Raw genomic sequence first — 13,738 nt, forward strand, 5'->3', positions numbered from 1 at the left:
AAGGTTGACAACACTGAATCTTCTATTGCCATGATGTCTTCTAAATATGATGAAATTCTCGCAATCATGAAGAGGCAAGACCAGGAACTTCAGCAACTCAATAAGCGAGTAGAACAAATTGAAAGGAAGAACAATAATCCCACATGTTGCCACTCTTCATGCAACTGTTGATGAGTTGGAAAGGAGAGGAAGGTGCGTGAACCTCGAGATTCATGGGCTCCCAAAACAGATGATGAGGACCTATTAAACAAGGTAAATGAAGCTGCTAAGGTAATTAGTGTGCCAGAACTGACTGCCACTCGAACAGGGGCACTGCACAGGTTTCCGACAAAGGAAGGCAAGGAGGCAGGTGTTATCCATTTTCTGAATCAGTCAGAGCAAGGTAACTGGCTTTCCAAAAGAAAGATCCTCACGGAGAAGACTTCCTTTCTGTTCATGACCAAGAACTTGTCGAATGCAATCAGAAAACTACTCTTTGCAACCGAACAGTGGGCAAAACAAAATGGATATAAGTAAGCCTGGTGTAGAAATGGCAAGGTTTTCCTCCATGAAATGGATGGGTGTTCTGTTAGTGTGACCAAACAAGAGGACGACCTTGCTAGTCTGGTATTGTATTTCCCTAGCTGGTGCTTGTGCCTTTTTTCCACAGTCACGGATAATTTTCATTTCTCCGTCTGATTGTAATCTACTGTTCAAAGAATTGCCAGTGTCACCTCTTACATTTTTGCATTTGAATATGCAGTGAGCACAAAACAAATACAATGAATTCTGTGTCTTTCTGAAAGAACTGAATACCACATTCACAGCTGACAATGATGTGTTTAATCTCGAAGGGTACAGCAGTATCTTTTTAAATAGGAAAACAAAAAGAGGTGGTGGCATTTGCTAAAATTTGAAAGAAGGAATAAGTCACGAAAACATTGAGCTTTCTCAGCCCAAGCCCAATTCAGAAATGGCTTGTGTGAAATCGGGAAGCATTATTCTTTTTGTCCTTTACAGACCCCCTGATGTGTTTGCTGAAAGGTCTTTACTGCTACTAGCTGAACTCTTTTCATTTGTTTCGACCCGTAACTATACATTAGTGTTTGGTGGAAACATCAATATCAATATGCTGCAGAGAACTTCCAAACATACCGAATTATCCACAATCTCAGACTCTTATTTCATAACTAACATGCTCACTGTTCCTACGCATATAACTTTGAACACAGCTACACTTAGACTTTTTTTCTGAAAAACTTGCCAAAACACAGTGTACGTGCAGGTACAGCTGCAGTATCTATCAGTGACTATTTGCCCATTTATCTAACTGTAGAGAAGCAAACAGGGCTTGGGTATAAATCAATACCATCCACTTTTGCTCAGGACATATATACATACATATTTTATTTTTTCCAGAAATTGGAAAGGTCTCCTGAACTAAAAGCTATGAGCTCGACTAGGCCCAGGAGACCCATACATGGCAATAGCGTGTGTTTACAACAAATAGATAAATAAATATTCACCCAAAAAGTTCACAAACAAAATTTATCTATGCTATTTCCATAACATACACGCAGCATTTAGCATACACAATGCATATCACAAAATGAGATCTCACACAAAGCAAAACAACAACAAAAGGGTAATAGCATCAATGTGCAATTCAATATGAAGTATTGCTAACAGAAACAAAAATAGCAGCAGAAATCATATATTAGTAAAATAGGAATGCAGCTGCTTGACACTGTATTCATGAATAGAATAGTATTTGTTGAGCGCAACAGGAAGGTTATGGGTCAAGGACTGACATTCGTAGAAAGTGCGAAAGCACGGGATCGCCCATTTGTCTGCGTTTCTAGTATTTACGTTTCAATTTGTAATGCGCTGTTTTAAAGACACCAACGAAGCTATAGTGTTTTTTAGTTGTGGGGAGGACATAAACAAAAAGCCCTTTAGGTCAGTTTAGGGACAAAATTGGCCAAACAAATTGGGACAACGTAGTCTCATCTTCTGCAGAAACCGCGTACAATAGCTTTATTGAAGTATTTAGCTCCCGTATAAAAAAACACTTTCCTTACAAGAAGCATGTGAAGCCGAGACACGTACGTAAACCGTGGATGACCCAAAACTTGTTGAAAATAATAAATAAAAAGAATAATCTGTACAACACATTTCTGAAAAACCAAGATCTCGATGCCTTATAGGCATTTAAAAAATACAAAAATCATCTAAGCAAAATACTTCTAAACGCAACTACTTGTAAAACATGTTTGATGGTATCAAAGATACTAAACCTTTATGGCATCAGCTTTTTTCAGCTATCTTTTTCTGGTAACCCTACTACCAATCTGAAAGAGTTGACTATAGATAACAAAGCATTAAACAGAGAAATGTTAGCCAGTGTTTTCAATTAATATTTCATATCTCTTCCTCAGGGTTCCCATAATCTTGTTATACATAGTTATTTGAGACCTCCTTCTGAGTCCTCAATTTTTTCAACTCCAGCAGACACTAGTGAAGTATTTAACGTATTCATCGCACTTCGAATACCAATGTGAAGGTTCCGATGGTCTAAAAAATGCAACCAGCAATTTTCGTTCTAGACATTACCACACCATATTGAACACATTTTTACAATTTATTTTTAAGTACCGGAATATTTCCTAAAAAAATGAAGATTGCTGAAGTAATATTCCTTTTCAAAAGCGGTGACAGAAATAATCTAGGTAATTGCAGGCCCATATCAATTTTGCCGCTGTTTTCCAAGCTACTGGAAAAAGTATTTCTTTTTATCAACCAATCAATCATTTTATTTGCATCAATCAAGGTGATGCTGAGAGTACGATCAAAAAGCCGACAAAGTTGTTGGCTTGACAGGGACCATGCTCCCGGTTACATTTTTGCCGGTAGCAGCAGAAGCAAACAACAGCATTGTGAAAGTTTTTTAAATAATTTTCTATACACAAAAAAAAAAACAAGACCACAGCTGTTTTTTAAGACGCAAGTTATGGGGAACAATATATACACAAAAGCATTATTTATCAAGTAATACACGACTCTTCACTTCCCTCGATAGACATCCTCTTATTACGTAAACTCAGTATGGCTTTAGACGTCGTTTATCAATGGAAGTGGCTTTATGACACCAAAAGAAATTAATATTATGCAACACTAAGAATAAAACTGCTAACACTGGGTATTTTTACTGATTTCTTGAAAGCCTTCGATTGGATAAACCATATTACTATCTTAAAAAAAACTGCTCTGTTATGGAATTAGAGGCGTTGCAGACGATTTAGTAAGTGGCTCTTTATCAAGAGGACATCAATCCATTTGCATTGAAGGCAGTATCCTGGGGCCGTTGTTATTCATTACATATATATACAACCTTGTAAACACTTAAAACTCCACTAATTACATAATGTATGCAGATGTATCATATGCAGAAGTATCTTATAAGCAGTAACAGATTCTAATGACCTAATAAAACGTGTAAATCTCACCTGTATAAACTCAAAGCATGGTCTATCAGAAATTCATTAGAAATAAACTGCTCGAAAACAAAAGCTGTTTTATTCCACCCAAAATCCGTCCCATGTAACCTTGGTGAGGTCCTACACTTAAATGACTGACTGAAATCTCTCCTGCTGCTAAATCCCTGGGAGTAATATTTAACGAATTTATGCTTTGGGACCACCATATTCACTACCTCCGCACTAAACTTTTGAAGGCTTTAGGTATGCTAAGGAAGAGTACGTTTTTTTACCCAGTCCATCAAAACTGTTTATATATACTGCCCTGTTTGAATACCATTTGTGCTACTGCCACCTAGTATGGGGAAATAGCACTATGAAGACACTGTATAACCCAATTTTAAAGCAAAAAAAAATGCTCTACAAGCAATTTCAAAGTAGCCTTATGATGCCCACACATCTCCACTGCTCACTAAACTAGAATTGAGAAATTACACAAGTTGCATCAGTTTAAGCGTCAACACTGAAATCTGAAATACGCAAGGGCACACACACACACTAACAACATTGGCAAATCTGCAAAAAAATGTTTACTTTATACTTTGAGGTAAATAAATTAGCTTCTATTCATTCTTACCGTGTGTCACATAGTTTCTATTTTTCCAGATATTCCACAATTAAGTAAGTCACCATAACCTGAACAATAAGCCATACTTCACCTGTACTGATGATTTCAAATAGTTTTTTTGACAGCTGAACAATAAAACTTATACCTGTGCCACGCAAATTTAATGCCACGAAGTGCTTACTACCTTAAGTTTTAATATCATTCACGTGCTTCCAAGCTCATAAAATTAATGGCATTAGCTTTACTGCCATTCGCGACCTACTGAGTTTGCCCAAACTCATTCGCCCAAGCAATGCGTACACTTGACCGCATTCCACATGCAGAAAAGTAAGCAACAACTTCCTAACCAATAGAAAATGGTTAATTCATAACTTTCAGTGAGGTGAGACATCTGTACTGCCTTTTCGATGCAAAGGGCGCTATTTTTGCCACCACTTCTGACAGATATTCTTGGCTTGTGTGCTTGCATGCGGGTTTATGGCTACTTTTTCAACTTGTCAAGTAAGAACAGCGTGGTTTTCCACAAAATAATTTTTACATTACATTTCAACAACATTCCCAAGATATTGTGCTCATTATAACTGATTCAGGAAAAATTTTTTACTGCTTTGCAGTCATTATCGTTATCATGACTTTCACATAATGGCATTAAATCTGGACATGTAGCAACAACTCCAAAAATAATGCTATTACAAAACTTAAGGTCTTAAGCATTTACTGCCATTCCTTGCACGCCCGTGGCATGCATATTAATTCCTGGAAAAATAAGATCCCTCCCATTAAACTCACTCCAAACAGAAATTATTGTCACATGATTTTATGCATTTTTTTGTGTTTACAGTGTACTGCTTTTGTTTCTTTTATGTTATTGCAACTTTGATATATGCTGTGTTACCATTTTATATTCATTTCTTGTGCTCTGCCATATTTCAAGTCAATTCCAGTTTTATTGCTTTGCTTTTTGTACATCAATTTTACTGATGATTTGTTTACCCCACTCCTGCAAAAGCCCCATACAAGGGCTGCAGTATGTATAAATAAATAAAATAAACGTTGTATTGAACAAATCAACGCCAACATTTTTGGGGTGACCAACACGGTCAATGACAATAAGGTCGAAGAATAGCAGGCTGAAGAGGACAGCAAGAGAAACATGTGCACTAGGTAGCAGCAATCTGCCAGAAATAAACTGATACTTACCAAGCGGGTATTTTGGCAGTGGCAAGGCAAAGCTGGAACCCCCACCAGTCAAGCCTGCTGACTTAGGTGTTTGTGCCGCTGGACTGCAAGAGGTATACAAATTTAATGGAAAAAAAAAACCAGTAGCATTCCACATGGCACTGAAAATTATTGAATCCATTTCTCTACCCAGCAAAGTTCTACAAGCAAAGAGTAAAGCAACTTTCACAACTAAGGAAATATACCATGCTTTTAATTATAACCTTGGCTGCAAGCCATGGATACAAATCATGCAACATTCATTGAAAGGAGTGCAGAAAACTGGACATCCCCAGATCACTTGCCTCCATGCCATGTCCGTTAGGTTCCTTGCAAGGCCACCAACTGGCGACAGCTCTAAGTCTCCATCCCACATAGATGAGCCATTCTTGGAGGGTGAATTCATGGTTCCTGGAGCCAAAAACTGTTCCAAATTCTTTGTTGGCCACAAATGACAGAAACTTTCTGCCTGACACTTGATCAGAGATCTTTTTTCTCCAACTCCATGTTTAAAAGACCAATCAAAATAAAGCAGCCTCCCTCATAAGCTGAGTCGCTTTGGGACATTAAACCCCATAAACCACAACCACAAAATAATGCAGTTGTTTAGTCTCTTTTATGGAAGACAGTTTGTGACTGCACTGGAACAATTTTCACAGCTTGACACAATTGCAAGTTGTCAAACAATGCTTGCTTTCACCATTCAGTGGCTTTCAAGGACTCTAGAGAAAGGGAGGGTTGGGATCAGTTTTCCCCCTCTCTTCAAGCCCCCTACATAAACAGACCCCCAGAATCATAGTAGGCTTTCATAAGCATCTAAGAAGATGTCTCAACACTTAACATTTCCTGTTAGCTAAACAGCTTTGTCCTCTAGCTTTCATACTTAATAACTGCCTGGAAACAGTAAAGTTAACAAGTAAGCGACAGCATTAAAATTCACTCAATAGTCGAACGTCTTCAGCCACAGACAGGTGCACTGCAAGCTTACTAAGCAGGCATTAGCATTTTCCCCTCCTGACTATACTCATAAAAAGTGTGGCTTATGCCATGCTTTTGCCACAGTCAAACATGAGACAACAAAAAGCAAGCTATGCGATTACTAAGAACCGCTTAAGTCACATCATGCCACATAAAAAAAAAGAGAGAAAAAAAAGCTTTCACCACATCATTTATATTGATGCTCTAGCCTGCTATAACTGACGTCTATGTCTGCGACAAGATAGCACCTAAACTAGGTCGCTAAGAAAGTGGTCACATCCCACTTTTTGAAGAGAAACCCTCCTTTTTAAATCCTGTCAAGATGCCAGTGATAGTTACCACTCAAACTTTAAAGGGATACTGAACCAAACTTTTGGAGCTGCTCTTTTACATGTAAACAAGAGCTTGACTGCTAAAATTGATAAATGCGACAAGCATTTTAGCGAAAAAAGGCGGATAGCACATTTTTTTTCGCGATATTGCCGTATCGTTACACCTGGCGGCCGCCTGTGAAAGCTGCGACTAGACGTCATAACACCCACGCGCCCACTGATCCCGCAGGAGCACGACTGCCATCACTACTCGCGGGTTTTCCAGTTTTGCGTCGGCCGCTCGTCGTCTGTGTGTCGTCTGCTCACGGCGTACACAGATATGGCAAGATGTTAATCAATGCTGTCTACATACCATAACCGTATGCACGCTTACGTATGCTAAATGCAGCTATTTTTCCCGGACCTTACGCCATTTCTAACATTCTTACTTTTAAAACAGAGGCGCGACGATGTTTAGACCAGTGGCGCCATCTGGTGGTTAGAAGGGGAACCATCGTTGTCAACAAACCAACGCCCCTCTTAAGCCTAAAGGGGGCAGAATCGTCACTCTAAATAAAAAATAAAGCAAATTTATTACCCATACGTTTTCTTATAGGCGACAGGAGACGAAGCGAAAGACCGGTGGCCCATTTATGGCCATTGAACGCGCTGAATGCAGTAACAACGACGAATGCAGTCCGAAGCGAGGCATCATGCATCGAAGGGCGCCGCCATATTTGTTGCCACGCGAATGCAACTTCGTAATTGCCGTCCTATTGCCTGTCGGACGTGGGTGTCATGACGTCATGCTCTTCACCTCGCGCCGGCCGGGAGGGCTTGGCGCGCGCTCATAAAACATCGAAAATAAAACCATCAGCTGAAAAATATGCGCAGTGACAACTAGATTTCGGTGTAATCACATTCTGAGTATTGCATTCTACCCCGGCCAGCTTAAAAAGCATCTAAAAGTTTAATCGGTAGAGTATGTCACTAGTAGCACCTACAGTTTAAACACTAAAACTTGATGTCACAAGTCTGAAATCAGCAGATGAAAAATTTCCCATTTTTAAATCAGATTCTCTCAGAAATAATTCAGTCTTGCAACAAGAAAAAAATGTCAACACAGCCAGAAAGAGTTTAGTCAATTTTCGCAACAGTCTGATATAACACAAGAACAAAGCAGCAAACACCCCCAAAGAAGGCCCTCCAGTCCATAGTTATTCTCATTTCAAAGAGGCACCCGGTGCACCCACATGCCATGTTATGATAGGGGACTAACCGCAACATCACGACATCAGAAGATGCCGTTGGCTGGAGGGCTTCCTTTAACTCATTTGTTACCATGCCATTACACATCAATCACCAGTGATGACAGATTCAAAGTGTAATTACAGCGCTACCGGGGCCATAGAGGAGTTGTCGTATCATTCAGTGGGTTGCTTAGATATTCTACTTTAGTTTCTTGCATCGACTGCATTTTTCTTGCACTAAGACAATTTTTTGAAACGTCCTTGAAGCTGAGGTTTCGGCGTGGAGTGCACGCAGAACTGCATATGCCACAAGAAGGGTATGTGCTCAGAAACGTCTCACTAAGCACAACTCTGGTGCATCTGCAGTAGATTTTTTTCGATGCATCAAGCAACAGTTAAGCTGACGACGATATCAAGTCATCGGACTTTGATTCTATGAAGAAATTGCACAACATCAGCACGAAATGTGTGCACCTGTCCGCCAATAGGGTTCATTTTCCACTTCTTGACTGTTTGTTCATTCCTGGCACTGGTTTACGCATCGCACTGATGTCATGAATGATATTTCTGGTTTCTGTAGTGTCTCGTCATCATATGGGCATGGTTTGTTGAGTATTTTCAAGCAATTTGGTATCAAACCTCATTATAACTAACATGGATATTATGAGTTATTGGTGGTATCGAACTCTCCCTAAATGTTTTCAACAAACACAAGCTTTTCTTGTTTTGTATATCAAACACAGTTTGCCATAAAACAGTTATATCGAATAGCCGAGCACCAAGCTGCGCCCGCTCGGATGGCAGGTGGCAGGCTTTACCTGATTGCATGAGCAACTAGTGGTGATGCGGTAAGCTTGCCTGCCATGGTCTGGCTTTATCTCGCATTTGCCAACAGCACCACAAAAGAGAAGTGGCGCGAGAAAAGCTGATAGCCAGGTAGTCGGCACTCGTCTGCACCCCTTGCACTCATATACAGTGCCCAGGGACCAGGGATACGGTCGGATGTTGTAGCTTTCCAACAGCCATCCTCTCCCTCAGTGTCGACTATCATGGAGCAGAGTTGGTGAAAACAGGTGGTGATAGCTTTCTTCCTGGCATCCAAATTTTCTATGCGACACCACTATAACGCAAGAAAGCCACCCTTGCTGGCGTTTGGCCTGCCACTGTCGACTGCTGCGGTGCTTTGCACGGAAACCAACCTGACGTTAGACACCTTTTTTTTTTTTTGCAGCCTCCGCAATCGCCATAAGCAGCTTCAAAACAGTGCTAAAGCTATGAAAAAGGTCTCTCCCATTTACCGTTCTTTCAATGATTAAACTTTACTTCCAGCACAAGTTTTCAGAGAAATTTTATACTAGGAATTTTAGCTATGTTGAACTCTTTTGCAACTTTTTACCTACTTGCTATAACAAGGTTTCGTTGCATTACCTTTTTTACATTCATGTGAGTATATCATCACATATGGTATGGCGGATATTCTTTTTGTGTTTCTGAAATTTTTTTTGGCTTCTTAAAAAACGTTTTAAGTCCAAACTGACCATTTCGAAAAGCAGTTACCAAGCTATTTTTATATATTAGATTTTACTACGAAGGATTTTTTCTCCGACTGAAAAATTTATATCAAGGTCGCTCTGAAAATGGCATTTTTTCATGACTGTAAAAAAAATTCTAGTTCAAAAAGTTTCAGTTATAATTTTTAAATTTTAGTGGCTAGTTTATAAACCAATTTGAAACATTTTGAACATTCCAGAATGCTTAATATTTTTTTCCAAGAGATACTGTCTGGTCAATACAATTTCTTTCTTAATTTTCATTTTTTCGTGTGCTTGACTATGTTTTTTGCAATACTCACATAAAGTATTTGTGTTGAAACAAATGTCTTCAGAAAGCACATTCTGTTGCTATCACTTTCATCCATTTGCGTTTTTTCACACCTCACATAATTTTCAGGGGAAAAATTATGCCTGAAACCAACAAAAAACAGTTGTTTTGCCCGTGATAACGAAAGAGTTCAGGGGTGTTTGCTGTATCTGACTATAAGAACAAAAATTACACAGAGCTGTCCTCAGTGCCCGTTTTCTTCTGAGCATTTGATGTTTGCAGCAAGAATGTAAAATCTAAAATAAATTCCTCCCATGGTTATTGATCAGCACGAGCCCAAACTTAGTAAGGAACAAAACCACATGAACAGTACACAGGTCAGAGGCGCCGTGTCCATTTTTTCAGTCCTATGTGCCATTCATGTCTTTCATTTCCAGGACTCAGTGAGGAGTGCAACAACCAGCACAGAACAAACCAGCATATGCCACGCTTGCTTCGTGGGCAACGAGAGAAAAACAGAATTAAGCCCTGTGAACATGATGTCACACCTTGCACGCATACGAAGCAAAAAGACGCCATGCAAATCTGCACGGACCACATTCAGGGCACTCGCTGTACTGTTGCAAATAACTGCAGACCAGCATGTCAATTTCAGTCTGTCCTTTTCCCCACTGACTTCTCCAGGTGTACAGAATTTCCCCTGAGAATTCCAGGTTTTCTAGATCACTACACACAATGTCAACTTCCTGTGGTACATTATGTGTCACCAGCACGAGCCAAATTGAGCCTACAGCAGGAAAACTACTGCTGCCAGTGATCTCCAATTATTTCTGCTTTTTGCTGGCCAATCACATCATTTCAGAAAGTGCTTTAGCTCATCACTCCATCTCACTCTCAGCCACCATGGAACACATTTTCCCTCTCTTAGTATCCACTCCAACAGACCACTGGCCATCAGTACTGTGCATCATGTGTCCGGCCCATGTATATTCATATTTTTATTTTATTCTTTTTATGACTAAGCCACCTTTTATAATCGCTTTTCATAAGCCGCTAGTACCTTATTACCTATCACAAACAGATCATTTTTTTCTTAAACTGTCCAAAATGACTTCAGTTTCATTCATCTCCATATCTAGGGCTACCATTGCATCTTGGATGCCCATCAATCATTCGTTGTATTTCATCCCTTGCATTGCTTACCAGGACAACACAGTGGGTAAATTGGAGGCTGCTGACGTATTTCCAATTAACACTTAGACCAAACTCTTTCCAGTTTAACTCTTTGAATACCTCTTGCAGACATCCAGTGAATAATAATGGAGAGAATGCATCTCCCTACCCAGCACCCTATCGAACTGTATCTCATTCTTCCCATGGAGTGCTTCAGCCATTGTGCAGTCTCAGCAGATATTTCCTAGCATAATTACATATGCGTCCTCAATGCCCTGGTTGTGAAATTTCTTCATGGTTGCCGATGTTTCAACCAAATAAAATGCTGTTTTGTAATGTATGAAGGCCATATATAGGGACTTTTGAAGTACTGCATATTTCTTAATTTCCAAAAAAACAGCCTGAACCCTTGAATGATTGAAGCTTAATGCTGCTCTAATTGTATTAGCAACTATCTCAGTAAATATCTTGCAAACAACAGGCAGGAATCTAATGAATTCATAAGCCTTCAAGTCTGACATTACATTTCTTATGGATTTCTATTATTCAAACATTCTTCCATGCTTCGGTTACAGTTGGATTCACGAGGCGTTGTGTAAACAGGGTTGACAACTTTACAAGAACCTTATGTCATTCTTTTTTCAAATATAGGTTAATCTTTGACTTCACAATGGACTCCTTTCATAAATGTTAAGCTGGCTTCACCTCAACACTGTGTGGCTGTCTAATGACAGAACATCAAATATTTAAAACAGCATATAGAGAAATATTGTGTTTTATGAAGCTGAATATATCTGAGTGGTTCCCATGAACAACACACGCACCTGTAAGGAAATTTCCTTCAGCACTGTCCTTATCTCACTGAAGGCCACTGATGCTACTTTTAGGGCAAAGTGCAATCTTGGAAAGCCAACCTGAGAAATTACAAAGAGATTCATTTATACTCATCAAACCCGCATCTAGAATGATGCTGGGCTTGGTGTGTATTATCAAGCCCATTTAATTTGTATTCTCTTTGTTTAGGCTTCCATAAACCCTAGGTATTCATAAATCCTGAACTAGTGCCCTTTGAAAATTCTACCACAGTTCTTTACTATCCCTGCAACCCATGCATAGCTTCAAATACCTTTGCACCTGTCAACTTCTGCTTATTTTAGCACTAAAGTCACTCATTAAAATATGGAACTGGATGTTCATACTGTTCATCATCATCATATCTTCAGAAAACCTCTTCATTTTTTAAAAACCCTGCACCATGCTCATTCCTGTTAGGCAGTCTTGTATAGCAGAGGACGTGTTTGTGTAACACTGGTCCTTCAAATATTCCAAAGCCTTATGACATCCCGTTTAACTTCCTATAATTCTTCCAGCACAGCCAGGCTTGATATGCTCAGCTCAGCACTAGCATTTAATAATGCAGTGTTCAGGTTCCAATAGTGGCCTGTCTGCATTCGGAGGTTCTTAAGACCCTATGTTGCATCACAGCTTTGACCACTGTCTTTTTTAAGCGCTTTGTAGCCGCTGGGGACTGACTAAATTTCACCGATTCCCTCAAATATTTGCACCATCTGTTGCAAACGCCAAAGCACTCGGGATCAAACCAAGTATAGGACATTACAGCAATGCAATTCGTGCCACTCAAATTCTTGAATTAGATGTGAGGAGGGATCACATTACCCTTCCCAAGCTCATGTAGGCAAACTAACTGCTTTGCCAACAGATTTGAGGCCCAAGCCCTGCAACAGGCACATGGCCGGAGAACTTTTGCAAAGGATAACATGTAGCTGCCAGAAGCAGTGTTCACACTGCACTAAGTATCACAGAACACAAGAACATCAACAAAAGAAAACAGCAAAGCACAACACACACAGTTAAGCTTTAGAAAGGCCACTCATGAAATAGGCAGGCACACTGTCTTTTCTGCCTCATGTTGGCAGAGTGAAAAGTGTGAGGTTCATTTTTGCTAAGTGTTGTCTGCTACTACTACAACTAATAACTAAAACTGCTGCCACCAGCAACAGCTTGTGCAGTGAAAGTTCGGCTCTCGTTTCCATATTTTGTTGTGGAACCAAAACTTTCATAACACAAAACTTTACTTTGGCTATGAAATTAAACCCTGTGAGGTCTGCAGTACATACATAATAAATAAATACCCTCAAGAGAGGACCCACCAACAAGAACATTTATATGACACTCATTTAGCCGCATGTATTCGGTCAACTCTAGAAAAAAGAGAAAAGCAAATCCTTGAAATTTCAAGTTACTTCCAAAAGAAAAACTCGGCACAGTAAATGCAGTTGACTACATCTCCCATGGCATGTAACTACACTTTGGCAGCCTGTGATCACAGTTTCAGAAGACATCCAGAGCTAAACGTTAAGAAAAATTGTATTCAGCAGCAGACGATACCAGGCACAAGGCTACCAGTGCCAAGAAAATCTGCCAGATAGGTACAACTACAAGACCTATCACTCCCTTAAGTAAGCTAAGTTTGACGTCACTTTTGATTTGTCTGATCTGTTGATTTCAGTAGGGACAGCCACTGAGAAGAAAATAGGAAATTCTAAAAGCAAAGACCAGGGCATTTTTTTCTTAGAAACAGCTCTTTCCCACAGCCTGCTGCACCTCACGTAGTCAGAGCATGAGCGAATTTTTAAATTTCAGTCCATATTTTATTGTACAAAACAGATCCTAATAGTAAAAATCCACTTTAAAAATTTTCCATTTGTATTTGGTTCACTTCTTAAACTGCGACTTGTGCACCCTTTCAACTTGCAACAACACAATCAAATTACCTGGGCTGCAAAAGAGTGCAGCATTTTCGTCATTCGCGTGCGTGTGCAACCGCTACATTTTGCTACTGGCATACTGGCGGCAAACAAGCAGATTGCAAAAATTAATTGG

The 13,738-nt window shown here is 39.7% G+C and overlaps 1 protein-coding gene across 3 annotated transcripts in view; it reads right to left on the reverse strand.

Annotated features, from left to right (window-relative positions):
• stg (string) overlaps positions 1 to 13,738 on the reverse strand; it is a 151,728-nt gene that overhangs the window by 136,878 nt on the left and 1,112 nt on the right. The window contains exons 2-3 of one of the 3 annotated variants that reach the window (XM_089578437.1): positions 5,607 to 5,712; positions 5,284 to 5,366 (exon numbers count right to left, since the gene is read on the reverse strand). In XM_089578437.1, the coding sequence (XP_089434563.1) occupies positions 5,284 to 5,366; positions 5,607 to 5,712 (189 nt within the window). Of the gene's footprint in view, positions 1 to 5,283; positions 5,367 to 5,606; positions 5,726 to 13,738 lie in introns of all 3 variants that reach the window. The other 2 variants (XM_089578438.1, XM_089578439.1) reach the window with 2 other exon arrangements.

The sequence above is a fragment of the Amblyomma mixtum genome, chromosome 3 (genome assembly GCF_055824585.1).
Source record: "Amblyomma mixtum isolate Tamu chromosome 3, ASM5582458v1, whole genome shotgun sequence".
Lineage (NCBI taxonomy): Eukaryota > Metazoa > Arthropoda > Arachnida > Ixodida > Ixodidae > Amblyomma > Amblyomma mixtum.